This window comes from Coregonus lavaretus, assembly GCF_964263955.1.
Source record: "Coregonus lavaretus genome assembly, chromosome: 10".
NCBI classification, from domain to species: Eukaryota; Metazoa; Chordata; class Actinopteri; order Salmoniformes; family Salmonidae; genus Coregonus; species Coregonus lavaretus.
Genome location: NC_139997.1, coordinates 32,481,841 through 32,502,804, shown reverse-complemented (window position 1 = coordinate 32,502,804; position 20,964 = coordinate 32,481,841). Strand labels below are relative to the sequence as shown.

Here is a 20,964-nt window from a genome sequence, read left to right as displayed (position 1 = left end):
CCTTTTCCTTGCACACATTACCCCATGCCTCTCCTCTAATGATTTAAGAACTGTACAAAATAAACGTTTTTTCTGCTGTGATTCCTAGCATCACTTTCATTTTAATAGCTGGAGCACCAGCCTTAATAGAGCTCAGATTAATGACAGTGTTCTGTTTATAACCTGTTTCTCTGAGGGGTGAACAAACATCAGGGGAACATTACCACAGAGACTGCCAGGGATATTTGACCATTTATAAGAAGGAAAGTATTTTTAGGAGAGCTGGAAGGAGCATGTTCGTATGGATGTGATTAGGATTGTTGTCAGGGGAAAGATTCTGTGTATTCCCACCTAATCACCTTTTCTATAGATTTATTTTGGCTGTCATGGGCAGTCAGTGCATTGTATCGGATTGTGGTGGAGGAGGCAACACAAGGCTACCAAAGGGAAAATAGTCATCTGCTGCAGATTATGCATCTGAAGGGTAGAGGAGGGGTAGTCAATTTTAAACATGTTTACGTTTTTATGATCTTCTGGGGTTCCATCTGGGTTCTTCTGGGGCCCTCCCCTGCCATATAATATCACAATAAGAAACCATTATAATGGCAACCTATGAAGAAGGAGGGAAGAATAACTCCTAGGGAAGCTTATCACATGGACTCCCCACAAATGCCCGGCTACCTCTACTGCTGTAAGTACTACCAGGTATGGTTAGGGGTATGGCTAGCTCTACTGCTGTAAGTACAATGTATTACCAGTTTGGGGTTAGGATTAGAGTTATGGCTAGTTCTACTGCTGTAAGTAGTAGGCCTTGTATTACCAGTCAAGGGTTAGGGCTAAGGGTTAAGGCTTGGCTGTGTGTGTGTGTCTGTGCATGTGCACGGATGTGTTCATGCTTTTATATGTGTATTTGTATTATCTCCCAAGGTTCTCTGTTTACTTCTTACCAAAGTCAATGTAAGGTAAACACTTTTTTTCCCTTTCTCTGTTTGCCATACTGCTGCTCTTCCAGTTTGACAGCATACATCGCTGCTGATGACAGTGGTTTACATTTCCCATCAACAAAATACCTGCCAGACTGGTTCTTTCTCGTTATGTGACGAAAATACATGAGCACAACGCTACACCAAGTAATTATATTCTGGGAGCTCTCTGCCTCTGTCTGCGCTCATGACTTAATGTTTTATTATACTTTATCTCCATCTAGTGTTAGAGAAGGAGAGCACACATTTTCAATGAAACCATTCTCTGAACTGTTGTTCTCCATTCATAGTAAACTTTTCATCTACATTTTAGTCATTTAGCAGACGCTCTTATCCAGAGCGACTTACAGTTAGTGAGCGCATACATTATTTTTTTGATTTGATTTTCATACTGGCCCCCCGTGGGAATCGAACCCACAACCCTGGCGTTGCAAACGCCATGCTCTACCAACTGAGCTACATCCCTGCCGGCCATTCCCTCCCCTACCCTGGGACAATTGTGCGCCGCCCCATGGGTCTCCCGGTCGCGGCAGGCTACGACAGAGCCTGGATTCAAACCAGGATCTCTAGTGGCACAGCTAGCACTGCGATGCAGTGCCTTAGACCACTGTGCCACTCGGGATCAGAGATCGATATGCCCCATGCCATGGTGTTTAAAAAATAAAACAAAAAATTATACAAACAAATATATATTGGCTGGTTTAGTCATATGATTAAGAGGAAGAATTCTACAAATAAGACTGTCTACGCCTTCGGGAGTGATTCCGGCTACGCTTGGACCATTCTGGCTGCGCTTCTTGGACCATTCTAGCTGCGCTTCTTGGACCATTCTGACTGCGCTTCTTCAACCATTCTGGCTGCGCTTCATTCTGGCTACGCGTCTGGGACCATTCTGGCTACGCTTCCAGGACCCTTCTGGCTACGCTCCTGGGACCATTCTGGCTACGCTCCTGGGACCATTCTGGCTACGCTTCCGGGACCATTCTGGCTACGCTCCTGGGACCATTCTGGCTACGCTTCCGAGACCATTCTGGCAACTCTGCCTCTACACCGTTTACATGAATCAATAGAAACTGCAGAGTGATAACTGCCACCTCACTGTGCTCATCACGGATTTGGACAACACGCCATTTAAAGGTAATTTAAGATGACATATGCAGGGTTTACCGTGAATCTGGTCTCTGCGAGCGAACGCAGGAACATTGCCTTTAAAAAGTGCATTGCATACATTGCTGATTGGTTAAAAGTCAATTCCACAAGTTACCACCAGCTAAATCTATGACATTAAAATGCCTATTTAGTCTGTTCCATCTGACTGCGCAATCCACTGTCTCATCAGCCCAGCCAGGCAATTTATAAACTTGATCTCCACTATAAAAAGCATGTAGACATTATCTCACATTTCTTTTAGATTAACATTTAGTTTTCAACAGTGGAGATCTGTATAAACCATGCTGTCTGTATCTACGACATTTGCAACATTGTTTCAATATTCAAATTAGATCAATATTCACATTAGATTTCCAGCTGTACCACAGTAATTAACTTGTTGGGAGTCGGGATGAGACAGACAGGCAGGCAGCTTCTCTCAGCCAGTCGAAATCATTAATCAGATGGCATCATTTTTATGGATATATACAAAGAAATGTCAATTGAAAAAAGGTAAAGCGAAACGAAACGAAGTGCAGCTAGTTTGAAGTCTTTCCAGCTTCAGTTTGAAGTGATTGTGGTAGCTGTGTTGTTGGCTAGCTCCTGTGAACAAAAGTGTACTGACAAGACAACACATTTTCTATGCCAGGCCTCATTAGCTCATTGTTATGGATGTATCCAAATAAATGTCAATAGAAAACAGCTTAAACAAATGCAAATCCAGCTACTGTTGTTATTCTGGCTGCACTGTTTGACGTGACTGTAAATTAGCCGTAGTTGGCTAGCTAGCAAGCAAAGGATAAGAACATTGGCAGCCAGTATGACAATGGAACATTTAGAACGGACGAATGGGTCGCATCCATAAATACAGAAGAAAAAGACTGAAGGACTGGGTCGCATCTCTGGCAACCGAACCGATAGAACGAACGACCAGCCGGCTTGGGTAGCAACCCTAGATTAGTGTCAGGACTATATATTGTGGACGGATGAAATAGTATGAATAAATTCATCAAAATAACGTTTTTAATGAAAATATGTCAATCATTATTTGAATATGTTGGTTAACCCGTTGTATGCCCTCGATATATTGGCACGGTTTGCCGGTCCTGGACTTCGTCTCAGCCCTAACAACACCCGTGCCAATATATCCTACAAACACCGGCTTCTCGGGCATTATTACTTAATTATTCTATCAGCATTGTGAAAATGGGGATAACAGTACTAACTACATATAGCATTCTGTACAGTGGGTACATACATGTATGACTTTGGTGCAGATGTTGGCTCAAGCGTAAATTAATTATATAAAAGACTTTCTGATTTTATTGAACAAATAGAAATAGAGGACGAAAGATAAGAGATGTTGTGTCAAAGGGCAGTAGACAAGACTCGAACCTATGCCGATACCGTAGACATGTGTTGGAGGCTGCGGCATTACCGCTGGACCGGCCAGGCCATGTAAATTACATTGAAAGTTTACTTATCAACAATGCACGTTTGATTGAATCCCAGGCTGAATTGAGGCATACAACGGTTTACAGGATAAGCACTAATGTATAAACTACACCTTGATGAAAAAACACCCTTTTATGCTGTTGCATTATAGCACCCTCTGCTGAGCAAACACACTTGAGCGTGATAACAGTGTGGAAATTCATAGCTCATTTCACAAATCTGGTGTCATCAAGACCGAGGACTTGGCCATTAGTCTCGAAAACCCGACCACATTGGAAGGCAACAAGTCAGTCCAGGGAGACTACTGGGCCATCACAGGACAATTGATAAATATGAGGTGCTTGGCTATAAATATCTATCATAAGGTCGTAATTCACTTCAGGAAATGTGAATGCCATACAGTGCTGTGAGTAACTGCTGATTTAGAGTGATAGAGATATTGATGGTTTTTCAGTGCTCTCCAATCTGCCCCTGTATAATCAGAGAAGAAGAGGCGAAGCGAGAGGGTTTACTCCGCCCAAAATCTGTCCATGAAAATAAGACCACGAAGTGTCAAATTTGGTCAACAAAAAATGTAATTGCTAATTTGCTATGTGAGGCTTGTTTGATCGAATATAAGTTTCGTTATGGTTAGGTTGTTACGAATGCACTGATAGAAGTGGACGCACGTAGCATTTATGCGACTTGGTATAAAAATGGTTATATTGGAGTTGTGCCTGTTGTTCACACGCGTATCTGTCCTCTCATTGGCTAGAATGGTCCCACCTGCTCTCGCCTCCTCCCGCCTGCCTTCCATCTTTGGGGACATGTATTTCCATTGTTAGAGCGGTCAGTCGACTATCTTGTCAATAGATCATCTTCGGTATAATGCAAAGCATCATGCCCCTAAGCCCGAAGTCAGCCCGGCACAGGTAGATTTAAGTAAGAGTGAAAGTCACCCAGTAAAGTTCTACTTGAGGAAAAGTCTAAAAGTATCTGGTTTTACATATACTTATGTATCAGAAGTAAAAGGTAAAATATACTTAAGTATCACAAGTAAATGCTACAAATCATATATTAAGCAAACCAGATGGCACAATTTTCTTTTATTTTATTTCCAGATAACCAGGGGCACACTCCAGCCCCCAGACATCATTTACAAACAAAGCGTTTGTGTTTAGTGTGCCTGCCAGATCAGAGGCAGTAGGGAGGACCACTTGTTCTCTTGATACGTGTGTGAATTGGACCATTTTCCTGTCCTTCTAATCATTCAAAATGTAACGAGTACTTTTGGGTGTCAGGAAAAAGTTCTGGGAGTAAAAAGTACATCTTTACTTTAGGAATGTAGTGGAGTAAATGTAAAAGCTGTCAAAAATATAAATAGTAAAGTAAAGTAGGGGAGAGCTGGGACGAAAGTAACACGCCCATTTTCTCAGATACTAGAATGAGGAAGTGAAATCAGCACGTTCCTAATGTGGAGGACGAGCTCCCTGCAAAAAAAACAGTTATCAACAAAAAGTGGTTTTGAGTGATGTAAGTAAAAAAACGGACCTGGAAGTATTTTTCGGTTGTAGTGTTGTGTTTAGTTTTTTAAGGTTCCAAACATGTCATTTTCTTAACCCATCTAGTGACTAAATGACATAATAGGTTTCAAGTATCATGCTAGCTAGTCTTGGGTGTTAGCCTGGGAGAAGTTACAGGAGAGATGGGTGGGACGAAAGTAACACAATGTAAACTGATGACCTGGAATAAAAAATAAAAACGTTTAAGCACAGGCCATTGTCTCCTCTAGTTCATATTGTTTTAATAATTTTAGCAAAATATCAACAAGTGACTGAATGTTTGAAAATTATATATGACATCATTAGAATTATCCCTTAATCAATTGACTTGATGGATCAGCTTCTCACATAAGCTTTTATCGACAGGTTAGTGGTTAAAAATACATATGTTTATGATTCTGGGAGTCAAGTTCCTTATGTCAAGCCATGGTAATGTGATGAGTTTGCCATTTCTGAAGAGAATAAAGACGTTTATTCCATCAAGACAAGAGGAGCGCGCATGACAAGGACAGCTGGAACGCACCTGATTGGTAGATCTAAGCATGAATAGTCAAAATATTGTGGATGCGCAACATTGCGATGTTGACGCATGGTTCATTTTTATAAATTTCGAACCTATAGCATTAATTATTCAAATCGACACAAACATGAAATTATGTCTGATAGTACATTTGTTGAAAGATAAGACAGATATTGTGCACTTCTCGCCAGCTGTTATGATGGCAGGTACAACAATAACGTTGCGGTAGTTCTGTTCTCTGTCTATTTAATTTCAACTCATTTACCCCTAGAAATTAAATTACAGTTGCTAATGTCATGGGCATTAATATGGAGTTTGTCCCCCCTTTGCTGCTATAACAGCCTCCACTCTTCTGGTAAGGCCTTCCAGTAGATGTTGGAACATTGCTGCAGGGACTTGCTTCCATTCAGCCACAAGAGCATTAGTGAGGTCGGGCACTGATGTTGGGCGATTAGGCCTGGCTCGCAGTCGGCATTCCAATTCATCCCAAAGGTGTTTGATGGGGTTGAGGTCAGGGCTCTGTGCAGGCCAGTCAAGTTCTTCCAAACCGATCTTGACAAACCATTTCTGTATGGACCTTGCTTTGTGCACAGGGACATTGTCATGCTGAAACAGGAAAGGGCCTTCCCCAAACTGTTGCCACAACGTTGGAAGCACAGAATCGTCTAGAATGTCATTGTATGCTGTAGCGTTAAGATTTCCCTACACTGGAACTAGGGGGCATAGCCCGAACCATGAAAGACAGCCCCAGACCATTATTCCTCCTCCACCAAACTTTACAGTTGGCACTATGCATTCGGGCAGCTAGCGTTCTCCTGGCATCCACCAAACCCAGATACGTCCGTCAGACTGCCAGATGGTGAAGTGTGATTCATCACTCCAGAGAATGCTTTTCCACTGCTCCTGAGTCCAATGGTGGCTAGCTTTACATCACTCCAGCCGACGCTTGGCATTGTGCATGGTGATCTTAGGCTTGTGTGCGGTTTCCATGGCTGCTCAGCCATGGAAACCCATTTCATGAAGCTTCTGACAAATAGTTATTGTGCTGACATTGCTTCCAGAGGCAGTTTGGAACTCGGTAGTGAGTGTTGCAACCGAGGACAGATGATTTTTACGCACTACGCACTTCGGCAGTCCCGTTCTGTGAGCTTGTGTGGCCTACCACTTCGCGGCTGAGCCTTGTTGCTCCTAGATGTTTCTACTTCACAATAACAGCACTTACAGTTGACCAGGGCAGCACTAGCAGGGCAGAAATGTGACAAAATGACTTGTTGGAAAGGTGGCATCCTATGACAGTGCCATGTTGAAAGAAACTGAGCTCTTCAGTAAGGCCATTCTACTGCCAATGTTTGTCTATGGAGATTGCATGGCGGTGTGCTCGATTTTATACACCTGCCAGCAACGGGTTTGGCTGAAATAGCAGAATCCACTAATTTGAAGGGGTGTCCACATACTTTAGTGTATAAGTTGTTTGTCATAAAATATGGTGTCTCTAGCTCTATTGATCTCTGAGTAATTAGGGGAAAAACGTAAGTGTTTTCCCCTACAGATACCCCAAAAAACCTACTTCAAAGTTGTTTTACTTAAAAAATATATAAATGCAACATGCAACAATTTCAAAGATTTTACTGAGATACAGTTCATATAAGGAAATCAGTCAATTAAAATAAATTCATTGGGCCCTAATCCATGGATTTCACATGACTGGGAATAGAGAAATTAACATTCAGTATGCCAATTGCACGCTCCCTCAAAACTTGAGACATCTGTGGCATTGTGTTGTGTGACAAAACTGCACATTTTAGAGTGGCCTTTTATTGTCCCCAGCACAGGGTGCACCTGTGTAATGCTCAAGCTGTTTAATCAGCTTCTTGATATGCCACACCAGTCAGGTGGATGGATTATCTTGGCAAAGGAGAAATGCTCACTAACAGGGTTGTAAACAAATTTGTGCAAAACATTTGAGATAAATACGCTTGTTGTGTGTATGGAAAATTTCTGGGATCTTTTATTTCAGCTCATGAAACATGGGGGCAACACTTTACATGTTGCGTTTATATTTTTGTTCAGTGTAGTTACTTTACACCACTGATGTCGGGTCAATCGGAAATGACGTGTACATTTCTAGTGCGAAATATTTAAGCCCTTGGTCGAGTAACGTCCGGGAACCGCTATTGTTTACCTCTCATGATCATAAAATAGCCAGTAGACATTTTTAGTTCACATTTTTTAATAACATGGCACAATTTACATAACACAAGTTTAAATGTGGAGCATGCTGAAGATTCAGTCGCTTTTTTTATTTTTATTTTTAACTTGATTCTAGAAATACTTTTTTTTTTACGTACATGATTAACAGCAAAAAACGTTTTTATTGTTAACAATCTCTCTGCAATACGCATTGACTAACCACTACGGCTCCAGTGGACATTTTTAATGTGGGGTTAAAAAAAACACTGCACAACATCTGGCTCTCACAGAGTTTTGAAGCGCACAACTAAACCTTCAGTGGACTACTAAAATAGATCTCTGCTCATTAGAAACAAACTATCAATAGTTTAGACTGGCTTTTTTGTCTTTTTAATTTTTGTAGATACAACAACTTAGGATAGCACTTTAATACACCATTAGATCAACATAACTTATTTCCAAACACATACTTTACACTCCTTTAGAAGGGATAATGTGGTGTATTTTTGTAAATGTGCTGTATTCTCTCCAAAACAAGACTAGTAGTGGGAGTTGAGTTGTTGGAGTAACTGATAGGTACGTGATCTCGCTCACTTTAAACTATCTGTTAGGCGACTTCAGGCATTGGAATTCCTCTGAAAATAAAATAGCTTTATAATAGACATTTTAAGGATTGTCACCACAACGTTGTATAATTTTTAAGAAAATTGTTTTATATTTGCACAACCGTATACCGTTCTACGTTATAGTGTTTTTCTACGAGCACTATGAATTTCATTTCAGTGATACATACATTATTATGGGTTTGTGAGATCTTGGTTGTGGAGAGAATACAGTGTTGTCAGAGTTAGTTGGGGTGGTGACCAGGCTGGCTTTCAGAGTGGAAGCCCAGACATTTGTTGCATAGTTGAATGGGGGGTATGGAGGTCTCTGGTACAATGCTTTTTCCGCTGCGTCAAGCAAAAACCAATCTGCAAAAAGCACATTCTACACTTCCTCCTTCTTAATAATAGTCCTCTATTTACATTTGTTCAAAGTAAAGCTTTCAAAACACCCTTTTGCATATTTGTACCTTGATTTGTTACTTAAGGAGTGAGCATGTTGACTGTACACATATCTACATACTTTGCTGTCTGTCAATGCATTGAAGTACCTGTACGTTCTAAAACGTCTTTGTGAGGGTTCCGTTTCTATTGACCTACACACCTTCAGGGTAGTCCAGGCCGCTTTCTAAACAAGAGAAGAATACACACAAAAAGCGAGGAGCAAACTGGAAAAAGAGTTGAGTAAAATCTCATTTTCTATTCCATCATTTATCCCCCTTTTTTTTCTCCTTTATTTTTTTTACAAAAACATCATCTGTGGGTGTTTTTTAACCACATATTATTCACAGCTATGGTACAGTCTGGTTTTCCCAAAGCTAAGTGCTTGGTGTGAGTTCAGTGTTAGTAATTCTGTCAGACACAGGGCATGGGGCAGAGTCTGCCTGTAGTCCAGGGTGAGGTTTGCACCCCGCTCTGCTCACCGTGCCTCTATGTCTTTGTGGTTGTGGGCTGACGGTCTGTCTCTGATGTCTGTGGTGAGGGGCATAGTCCGTCTGGGGGAGCCCGGCCTGGCACTCAGCGTGGGGATGAGGGGGGGCGGGGCGCTCAGGGAGGCCGTGGGTGGTGTTTTGTTCAGGATACCGTTCTGGTGGGCTGCGGCTGCGGCAGCGTGGGCGGCGTATGCTGCAGCGGCGGCCGAGGGGCTGACCCTGGAGTAGTGCATGCTGGGTAATCCGGGGGCCATGAGGCCGGGGTGGGGGTGTGGCAGGTGGCCTTCCAGGGCCGGGTGGTGCATGGCAACGTGCAGGCGGCCGTGCTCGTAGTCCTCTCTGAGCATGTGCAGGCGCTCGCGCTCCTCCAGGTGGGCCCGGGCCTCCTGCTCCCGGCGCTGCTCCAGGGCTAGAGGGTGGTGGTGGTCGCGGTTAAAGTCATGAGCCTCTCGTTCCCTGTAGGAGCGTTCTGCCTCATAGAGGCGCTGCCCGGCCAGCCGGTGCAGGGGGTCATTCCTCAGCAGCAGTTCCCTAGTCAGAGGGTCCCGTCTGTGGATATCCAGGCCCCTGTATGGGTCCCTCATGGGGTCCCAGTGGAAGGCTGGGTAGGGGAACCTCTCTGCCCCTGGGATGGGGCTAATGCCCATGAAGGGGGCTACCATTCGAGTCCTCTCCAGGCCGCTGATGCTGTTCATGGGGTGGATGCCCGCCATGCCCATGGGCATCGCCATGGAGGAGGGGGGGTGGGGGTGGGTGTGGAAGCTGGGCGTGGGGGGAACCTGGGGTGGGTGTGGGTGGAGGTGAGGGTGTGGGTGAGAGGGGGGTCTGTCCCTGTCCGTAGGGCTGTCTTGCTCCTCTTTCCTTTCCTCCTTTACCTTCACCTCGTTGTTGTTCTTCTTCTTGTGGTGCTCGTAGGGAGAGGGCAACTCTCCCTTCTTCTCCATCAGGGCCTCCCTCTCCCCCCTCCCCAGGCCCCCGTTGGGCCGGTCCAGGCTGGTCTGGCGGATGTAGGGTGAGGTCGTCCCTCTGCCGTTGGCCTTATCCTCAGACACCCGCCCGTCGATGATGATTGGCGTTGTGTCCTTGTCGCCGTGGTGATTCTCTTTGAGCTTGTGCTCGTCTGTGCCATTGTCCTTCCAGGAGTTTGGGTGCTCCCTGTCCCTGTCTCGGTCTTTGGGCTTGTCCTTATCCCTGAGCGGTTCGCTGGGGTGCAGGTGGTTCCTGGGGGGCTCTGGGGGACGGCTGTGACCCAACAGGCTGATGGGGTTGATGGGGACCGGGGACGGATGGGTCTGGTGACGCTTCTCCATGGCTTCCCTGGATGGACACACACAACAATGGGCTTTAAAGTCCAATTTAAATTTGTATCACTATTTCAGTGTTTGTCAGTTGTATAACTTTAGGGTACATTCAGAGTTTGTCACTTCATAACACCCACCTCTCCTTGTCGTCCTTGTTGACGGAGGATGTGTCTCGCTTGTCTGAGTCTCGGTCTCTCTCGTGGGAGCTGACTGAGGCACTCCTCTCCGAGTCGCCAGGTTTGAGCCAGGGTGGAGGGGTGGGGAAGGAGGGCGGTGTGCGGTGCAGCCGGTTCCATGGCTCGTGGTTGTTGCTGAAGTGCTGCTGTGCATTGGGGTTGTCTTTATGGCCAAACACAGAGTTGGGCGCTGTTAGGGATTCAACACATGGAAAGAAGAAAATACCAAAACGCAAGTTAAAAGGCATATCTCCCCGGTGTGGCGGTCGGTCAACTCTAACGTTAGAATTCCATGAATACCCCATGCAACATTCATTTTCATAATCTAAGAGGAAATCAAAATGTTTGGTTGTCAAATACACATATACATAGTTGTCATGGAGATGAAACTCACTTAGTGCTGGGTTTCCAAGCCCACCGAAGGCTGCAGTGCTGAGAGAGGCGAGTCCTCCAAACGAAGGAGACCTACTGAATGGCTCTGAGTGAGTGAGTGAGTGAGTGAGTGAGTGAGTGAGAGAGAGAGAGAGAGAGAGAGAGAGAGCAAACACACAGTCAGCACCCTCTCTACATTGCTCCTTTACTGGGTCAACCAGCTTCTGACACAGACATACTGTACTTGTCAGTGCTCCATACACCCTCAAGATCAGTTGAAATGCTACTTTTTTTATGTTTGTATCTCTTTAAATCAAGTTTGACTTGACTAGGTGCACTGTGTGTGCTGCCTCTTACCTAAGTGAGGTGCAGGGGTGAGGAAGTTGCCAGGGTGGTGGGACGGGTGGCCGAACGGGCCGGCTGACGGGTGTGTAGAACCTGACATGGGAAAGAGAAAGAGTTGATGTAAGACATCTTCATTATATAAAAAAGAAATGTGTAATGTAGCTCAAATATTTTATTGTAGCATCATAGCTTCCCTAATGATTTTGAACTGAGATACAATATAGTAAAGATAAGCAGGATGCGTCCCTTTTTAGAGGCAAGAGCATTGATCTCTGCCTCCATGTTAAAAATGGACCTCTCTATGGGGCAAGTGGGATTGATCTAGCTCTGTGTGGAGAGGAGGTCCTGGAGATATTGTGTCAATCATAGAAATAGAATGACCCATGAGTGTTCCAGTCAAATTGTCCTGGTCTGAAGGGCTTTGTCCCTTCTGGTAATCCAATTTCTATGGTGACAATCTACCTCTACCCAGGACACTAACCAACCCGCACTCACCTGCTGCTGAGAAGAGCGTGGCGGGACGTGCTAAGTCGTGGGGGTGGTGCATCGTGCCAAAGAGGCTGGGGCCGGGGGGTCGACTCAGGAACTCCGGCTTGAGTCCAAAGTCCAGCTTGTGTGGGTCGACCTGCATCTGCTGCTAGAAGACGCCAGACAGGGAGAAACAGCACATGAAAAACCCATCGCCAACACAGCAGCAGCATGCATACAGACTGTAGAAGGGGTTCACTTTTGTTGGTTATCTGAGAGCTAAGGCATGAAGCTGTTCGCAGTGAGTAAAGTAACATTTCCTATACTTTCATTGCATTTCTGCAAAAGGTGGGTTAACGCTCATGCAAATAAAAAGGTGTGTAAACGGCATTTACCCCCCAGTACACCACTGAAGGTACCACAAGATGGCAGTCCTCTTATAATAATCTCTCTCTCAATACTGTCTCTCTCCAGGAGGGAAGCTGGATTATACTACTAATTTAACTAGCTTGGGGCTTAGATGATAAAACATTGGGGTTTAGAGAACCACACTATAATGAAGCACAACAGACAATGTTTCTCTACAGTCTGTGAGTGTAAGGAAGTGCAAAGGTTTAGGTCTCACCTTGACTTTCTGCTGGTGGTGGTAGATCTGCCAAGCCATATGGACATGCATGGCACACCACTTCCCCGGTTTCTTGACAAATGCAAAAGAAGACGATATGGTTAACCTCAAAGGCAGGATTCTCAAGGACTGTGTACACATTATGGGACGTTTCTTTTTAGTTTTCTTTTAGGGGAGAGAGAACTAAAGCATTCTTACCCTGAGAATGGGCCGAAATGGATCCGTTAGCTAGAGGAGAGAGAGCGAGAGAGCGAGAGAGCGAGAGAGCGAGAGAGAGAGAGAGAGAGAGAGAGAGAGCGAGAGAGCGAGAGAGAGAAGGGTAGGGATTGAGAGAGGGAGAGATGGCTCAGTTACTTTCATGTCTCTCAGGCGTTCCTAATTAGCAACTATGCATGGCTTCATTATTGAATGTGTCAGTGTGTCCAGCTAGGGTGCTTACCCTGGGGTCCTTCTGTAAGAGTGTGTGTGGGACTGCTCCAGGTCTTGAGGCCACATCCAGTGGGTTAGAAGTCTGCAGAACACAGAGAGAGCTCATTGTGAGAGGAGGTATGGGGAGCATCGTCTCAGTCTTTAGTGTGTACATGCACAGTCCAGTCCCTATTCTGATAAAGTATGTTTAGCTGTGTGTTGGTCTTCAGAGAGCACCCTCTACAATGAAGATGTGTTTGTCATGTTCACTCCCTGTGTGTGTGTTTGTGTATGTATGTATGTATGTATGTATGTATGTGTGTGTGGTGTTGGCCTGTGGCCCCTACCTTGGGCTGGAAGGCCCCCTGCAGCGAGCCGAATGGCCCGGTCGGAGGGATCACCGGAGGAATGCCGGACACGCCCGGGGGGTAGGAGTGGAACAGCTGAGAAAAGAAGAGAGGGAACAGAGAGAGGAGTGAGGATGGGTGTGGTGTTGTGTTGTGTTGTTCAGGGGACAGCAGCTGTATGAACACTGAGATTAAGGAGAGTGGGGCCATGATGACATGACAGGGTACAGGGAACAACATGACAGACATGATGATGTCACAACAAACCCACCATCACTAGGGATCAACATCCAGACCGCTGTCGGTCAGGTAGCTACAACTCACTGTCCTTAGTACCTCAAAGAGTTAAACAAAACTAAAACAGTCACACTTTGCTACTGAAATCACCAGGGATTTACTAAGCATTAACATGGAAATTACACAGTAATAGCCTATGAATTACTTGTTAGCCACTAAAACAAATCAACAGTTATTAGCTAGTCTTAGCTAGTGTTGAGAGTAAAACTGAACTCTCTCAGCAGAAAGAATCCTACTACACAATCACAATGGGTGTCTGTCTGTTGAGGCTTACATAATACACTTCCACATTACTGAACTCATTTTAAATAGGGGTTACCCCTCCTAACGGTGGTGATAGCAGTGAGATGAATTAAGACCAAACTCTGACTAACATGTAATTGCTACTCTGATTCACAACATGCACAACAGTTGAATGCCTCTGAATAGTAGAGCAGTAATTGAAGGCAGAGGTCAAGTGTGGTGGAGACAAAGGCATTTAGCGGCATACACACACACACACCATACACACACACCATACACACACATACACACACACACACACACACACACACACACACACACACACACCATACACACACACCATACACACACACCATACACACACACACCACACACTTGGTACAGCCATTGAACTCAATTGAGAATTGGTTCTATTCAGTTGAGTAGGAAGGGGGTTGCAATGATTCAGCCAGGTTCCATTGTGTGAATGGTACAGTAGTGAATGAATGAGCAAGCAGACAGTTGTGTTAGCAGACAGACACGTTGTGATGGGTAAGACAAAAATGTATTCTCTCAGAGCAGAAGCAGAGGTGGAGGCATGGAAGCTACTGTACAAATACACACAGAACTACAACATGATATAGCATGAGTAGATGGATGGAGAGGCACATACTGAATGCACAAACTGCCCCACAAACACATAGAGAAACTCACGCTGTGTCTGTAGAAGGGGTCAACTTTTGTTGGGAATTTTTCAAACTGTAGAAGGAAGGAAATAAACAGAACTAAGAACAAGGAAAGAATATTGCAGCAGTTAAAGAGAAGCAACTGTAAATGATCTACATGTCAGACTGGGCTGTTTAGTGAATCAAGAAGACAGAGGAGCCATTTGACCACATCGTCATCCTCAGCCTTAAGAGTACTTTCCCTGTCTCTCGCTCTCCCATTTCGTGAGCGACTGAAGAGCTCATAAACTATGCAGCTCTGTGTAGCCCTGTGTCTCATTTGGGGAGGTTTTAGTGGTTTAATGTGGACCTAGGGAAAACATTTCCCCAGTCAAGTATAAACACTGCGGCCGTAAAAACACTTTAACGTCCTCATTAGCTGTCAGAGCGCTAGCCAATCTGCCTTTGAGGAATATCTTCAGAGCAACGTACTGCGGTTACAGTAGGGGGGTGTGGTCTTATATTATTCTATCCTCGTGGGGACATTTCCCACGTCCCCATGAGGACAAAGGCTATTTTAAGCTTAGGGGTTAAGGTTAGGGTAAGGTTTAGAGAAAATGGGATTTTGAATGGAAATACATTTTAGGTCCCCACGAGGATAGAAAAACAAGTGTGTGTGTCCGTTGTCTGGGACCATGGGTGTGTCTGTGTATGTGTTAGAGAGAGGGCTGGCGAGCAGGCCTGTTTCAGAGGGACAGCCACACAGTGCCTGTGGCCCCAGACAAACAGCGGGGCTCCAAACCCAAAGCATTCTCCTATAATGAAAACTCCACTAACTACAGTACATGATGTCATTTAAGACAGAATGATTAAACTGGTATTATGTTCTCAAAGCTGGCCCAGAATTAAACAACTCTGCCTCGGGGGCAGTTATTGCCAATTTAGAAATAGCTGCATTCAAGTTTGGGGTGCCCGAAATAAGCCAGAGAAAACACTAGAAAGAGTTTTTGGGAGAAGAAAGGCATCATTGTGGTAAAGAATGGAGAAACACATGGTCATCATTAGAAGGCACGCCACAAAAAAAAAAAGATTTCCCTCCAGCAAGACTGGGGCTACCTTTATAGTACCAGTACTGTATTAAAACACTTGTGTTCAAAAACACTATCCTTTCCACCCCATTGCTCCCGAGTGCTAGAGGCGTCACTACAGACCCTGGTTTGATTCCAGGCTGTATCACAACCGGCCGTGATTGGGAGTCCCATAGGGCGGCGCACAATTGGCCCAGCGTCGTCCAGGTTTAGACGGGGTAGGCCGTCATTGTAAATAAGAATTTGTTCTTAACTGACTTGCCTAGTTAAATAAAAAAAATGGTTAATGCATATACACCAATCACTGAGGTTTTTACTGTAAATGCTCAGTAAAATAAAACATCATTACATTTTACATATTTAGCAGACGCTCTTATCCAGAATGACTTACATGAGCAATTAGGGTTAAGTGCCTTGCTCAAGGGCACAGACAGATATTTCACCTAGTCGGCTCGGGGATTAGAACCAGCGACCTTTCGATTACTGGCACAATGCTCTTAACCACTAAGCTACCTGATAACATTGTTATCATTACCCACCCCCCTCACCCACCAGTCCACCCCAACCCTCTCCTCCCACCCCGGAGTGGTGTTCTACTTATCCTCACATTTCTGGCTGGGGTACGCACCATGGGGGGTGCAGGGGTTGGCATGATGGCGTGGGAGAAGGGGGTGAAGGTGTGCTGGTGGGTGTGCTGGTGGGTGTGCTGGTGCTGATGCTGGTGCTGGTGTTGGTGGAGCTCGGTGCGCAGGTATGGGGGCGGGCCCAGGGAGGCCCCGCGGTCGGCGCTCTGCGAGGCGAGGAAACGGTTGTTGAGCTCCTGGCGCAGCAGGTCTTGTTCTGGAGAAGAGAGAAATGAGAGGGAGAGAAGAGGAAAGAAGAGACTCATGGTCAGGACCTGTATCTGTTTGTCTGTGCTGGATCTGTTCTATAACAGCTAAGGAGAAGAAGAGTAAGAATACTCATGATAGTGAAAGTGTCTGTGCTTTCAAATTTCAATCAAATGTATTTATAAAGCACTTTTTACATCAGCATATGTCACACAGTGCTATACAGAATCCCAGCCTAAAACCCCAAACAGCAAGCAATGGAGATGTAGAAGCACGTTGGCTAGGAAAAACTCCCTAGAAAGGCAGGATCTGTTTTAAGTGAGAGTAACAATATCCATGGAGGTACAGTACAACCATTACAGAGGATCTATAGTCTTAGGCACGTGTCACATTAAAACCACGATAGAGAATCAGGATGTTCAGGATGTATTGTCTTTACTATGGGAGTCACACAGGACATCCCTGAATGGCGCCTGCTGCTTGAAGAGCCAGCACCTTTATTGCAATTATATGAAAACCTCTAACCCCATTTTAGACCAGAGGTGTTGATTAACTGACTGGCTCACAACAGGTTAGGGAGAAATAGATTAATGCATTTGACATGCTTTCATAAAAATGATTCTGTATTGACTGAATTGATTTCGGTGAGATGAACACATTTCCTTGTGAAAGTGAGAATTGCTCATAGCGATAGCGTTACTAAATCATGATCACATTCGATCACAGTTTGGCACGACAGGAGAGGGCATAATCACTTTCATCACATGGCCTGATTGGAAAAATAGTGTGTGTTGTTTGAGTAATCAATCAATCAATCAATCAATCAATCAATTAATCAAACACAACAGAATATAGACAGAGGGAAGGACAGGACACCTGTCTGCATCTACTGCACTATTATAGACAAACAGATGGCACAGAGTGCAGCTAACGTGTGCAATCCTGAGCCGTCAGTCTCTGTCTCCTATAAATTAGCACCAAGGTAACATTATGTCCGTCTCTCTCTCGCTCCCGGTCACAGTTTAATACGTATTGTGCTACATAAGGACCTCTCATGCCACAAATGACCTGGTTTCTGCTACAAAAGCCATGAGAATTTACAGCTTTGCTCTGTGTCTTGTGCCAGCTGTTGTTGTGGTGCAGTTCTCCTGCCTGTCCACGTGGGGGCAGCCTGGTACATGTGCCTACCTGAGTAGGGTGTCCCAGCGGCAGGGTGTCCTCCGGGGACCGGCAGGGTGCTAGACGTCAGTGGCGGAGGTGGGGGCAAGACCGCTGGAGGCGCAAACATATTGGGGTGGTGGGGGTGTGGCGAGGACTGCAGGGTGGGGGGGAAGCCGTGGGGAGCAATCTGATTGGCTGGGAGGGGCAGGGGGAAGGCGGTGGCTGCTGCTGCAGCGACGGAGCCGGATGGCAAGTGGTAAGGTAGGTGTGGGGACGGACCAGAGGGGCCGTGGGGCTTGGTACCGCCCGGGGTACTGCTCTGACTGCTGCTAGAGAGAGGGAAGGACAGAGAGTTATTTATTTTTTTATAACACTTCCACATAAGTCAACTCTTCCCCATATATATAGTAAATACGAAGCTCTAACAGACAGAAAGGTTTCGCATCTCATTTTCCTCAAGATACTCTTCACTGAATCTCAGGATGTATTAAAACACTACCTTCAAAACACTCTCAATTAAGCAATAAGGCCCGAGGGGGTGTGGTATATGGCAAATATACCACGGCTAATGGCTGTTCTTAGGCATGACGCAACGCAGATTTCATGGACACAGCTCTTAGCCATGGTTTATTGGCCATATACAGTGGGGGAAAAAGTATTTAGTCAGCCACCAATTGTGCAAGTTCTCCCACTTAAAAAGATGAGAGAGGCCTGTAATTTTCATCATAGGTACACGTCAACTATGACAGACAAATTGAGGAAAAAAAATCCAGAAAATCACATTGTAGGATTTGTAATGAATTTATTTGCAAATTATGGTGGAAAATAAATATTTGGTCACCTACAAACAAGCAAGATTTCTGGCTCTCACAGACCTGTAACTTCTTCTTTAAGAGGCTCCTCTGTCCTCCACTCGTTACCTATATTAATGGCACCTGTTTGAACTTGTTATCAGTATAAAAGACACCTGTCCACAACCTCAAACAGTCACACTCCAAACTCCACTATGGCCAAGACCAAAGAGCTGTCAAAGGACTCCAGAAACAAAATTGTAGACCTGCACCAAGCTGGGAAGACTGAATCTGCAATAGGTAAGCAGCTTGGTTTGAAGAAATCAACTGTGGGAGCAATTATTAGGAAATGGAAGACATACAAGACCACTGATAATCTCCCTCGATCTGGGGCTCCACGCAAGATCTCACCCCGTGGGGTCAAAATGATCACAAGAACGGTGAGCAAAAATCCCAGAACCACACGGGGGGACCTAGTGAATGACCTGCAGAGAGCTGGGACCAAAGTAACAAAGCCTACCATCAGTAACACACTACGCCGCCAGGGACTCAAATCCTGCAGTGCCAGACGTGTCCCCCTGCTTAAGCCAGTACATGTCCAGGCCCGTCTGAAGTTTGCTAGAGTGCATTTGGATGATCCAGAAGAGGATTGGGAGAATGTCATATGGTCAGATGAAACCAAAATAGAACTTTTTGGTAAAAACTCAACTCGTCGTGTTTGGAGGACAAAGAATGCTGAGTTGCATCCAAAGAACACCATACCTACTGTGAAGCATGGGGTGGAAACATCATGCTTTGGGGCTGTTTTTCTGCAAAGGGACCAGGACGACTGATCCGTGTAAAGGAAAGAATGAATGGGGTCATGTATCGTGAGATTTTGAGTGAAAACCTCCTTCCATCAGCAAGGGCATTGAAGATGAAACGTGGCTGGGTCTTTCAGCATGACAATGATCCCAAACACACCGCCCGGGCAACGAAGGAGTGGCTTCGTAAGAAGCATTTCAAGGTCCTGGAGTGGCCTAGCCAGTCTCCAGATCTCAACCCCATAGAAAATCTTTGGAGGGAGTTGAAAGTCCATGTTGCCCAGCGACAGCCCCAAAACATCACTGCTCTAGAGGAGATCTGCATGGAGGAATGGGCCAAAATACCAGCAACAGTGTGTGAAAACCTTGTGAAGACTTACAGAAAACGTTTGACCTGTGTCATTGCCAACAAAGGGTATATAACAAAGTATTGGAGAAACTTTTGTTATTGACCAAATACTTATTTTCCACCATAATTTGCAAATAAATTCATAAAAAATCCTACAATGTGATTTTCTGGATTTTGTTTTCTCATTTTGTCTGTCATAGTTGACGTGTACCTATGATGAAAATTACAGGCCTCTCTCATCTTTTTAAGTGGGTGAACTTGCACAATTGGTGGATGACTAAATACTTTTTTCCCCCACTGTATCACAAACCCCCGAGGTGACTTATTGATATTATAAACTGGTTACCAACGTAATTAGAACAGTTAAAATACATGTTTTGTCGTACCCATAGTTTAGGGTCTGATATACCACGGCTGTCAGCCAATCAGCATTCAGGGCTCAAACCACCCAGTTTATAAGTGCAAATAACCACCACTGGCAAACATTATAGAACAGCATCTGTGTTTGAACACTTCTCTAGTTGAAGGGATACTTCGGGATTTTGGCAATGAGGTCCTTTATCTACTTCCCCAGAGCCAGATGAACTAGTGTAGACCGTTTTTATGTCTCTGTGTCCAGTATGAAGGAAGTTAGCGGTAGTTTCGCGAGCCAATCCTACTAGCGTTGGTGCAATGAAGACTGGAAGTCTATGGGTATCTGCTCGCATGCTAGTAGATAGAGCAATGACTGGAAGTCTATGGGTAACACTAGTTATCATTATCAAACTACTGCTAACTTCCTTCATACTGGACACAGGGACATACAAATGGTATCCACAAGTTCATTTGACTCTGGGGAAGTAGATAAAGAACCTCATTGCCAAAATCCTGAAGTATCCCTTTAAGCAGCTCCAGAGGTACATGCATAAAAAAGGACAGAGAAAGGAGGAGACCAGGCAGAGACTTTTGTTGTGTGTGGGTTTCTCCCTCCGAGACTCAGAGCCATGTAGCAGTATCTTAACAAGCTAAGCCCAAAAGCTCATTTGCAGCTGCCGCCTGTCTCTGTAACCACCCTGTGATTATTCACAGCGGCTGCCAGACCCGTTGGCACACTGACTAGCACACTGGCACACTGGTAGAGGGAGCCAGACACAGAGCCAGCTCCTCCCTGAGCGGGAGAGCCTTCGCTGGGACTGGGGCTGACTGGAGCTCTGGGGGGGCTATCCTGGAGCTCTGAATTAATGCACAGTATTCTAACATACATGGCTCAGTGCTGCTTGACTATGGTTGGTGGAACAGCTAGCTGACCCATAGAGATGGGTAAAGAGCTGTGACTGGTAGGTAGAGAGCTGCAGGCTACTAGCAGCAGATGACAATGTGGGTGGT

At 45.1% G+C, this 20,964-nt stretch overlaps 1 protein-coding gene across 1 annotated transcript; it reads right to left on the bottom strand.

Annotated features, from left to right (window-relative positions):
* Positions 1-9,338: 9,338 nt before the first annotated feature.
* auts2a (activator of transcription and developmental regulator AUTS2 a) lies at positions 9,339-17,783 on the bottom strand (the record flags this gene model as incomplete). Its single annotated transcript, XM_084170420.1, has 12 exons — positions 9,339-10,668; positions 10,790-11,018; positions 11,223-11,306; positions 11,558-11,638; positions 12,023-12,182; positions 12,639-12,710; positions 12,837-12,866; positions 13,078-13,149; positions 13,394-13,489; positions 14,627-14,671; positions 16,273-16,505; positions 17,684-17,783. The coding sequence occupies 12 exons, from the start codon at positions 17,781-17,783 to the stop codon at positions 9,339-9,341; spliced, it is 2,532 nt and encodes an 843-aa protein (XP_084026546.1).
* Between the last annotated feature and the right edge of the window lie 3,181 nt (positions 17,784-20,964).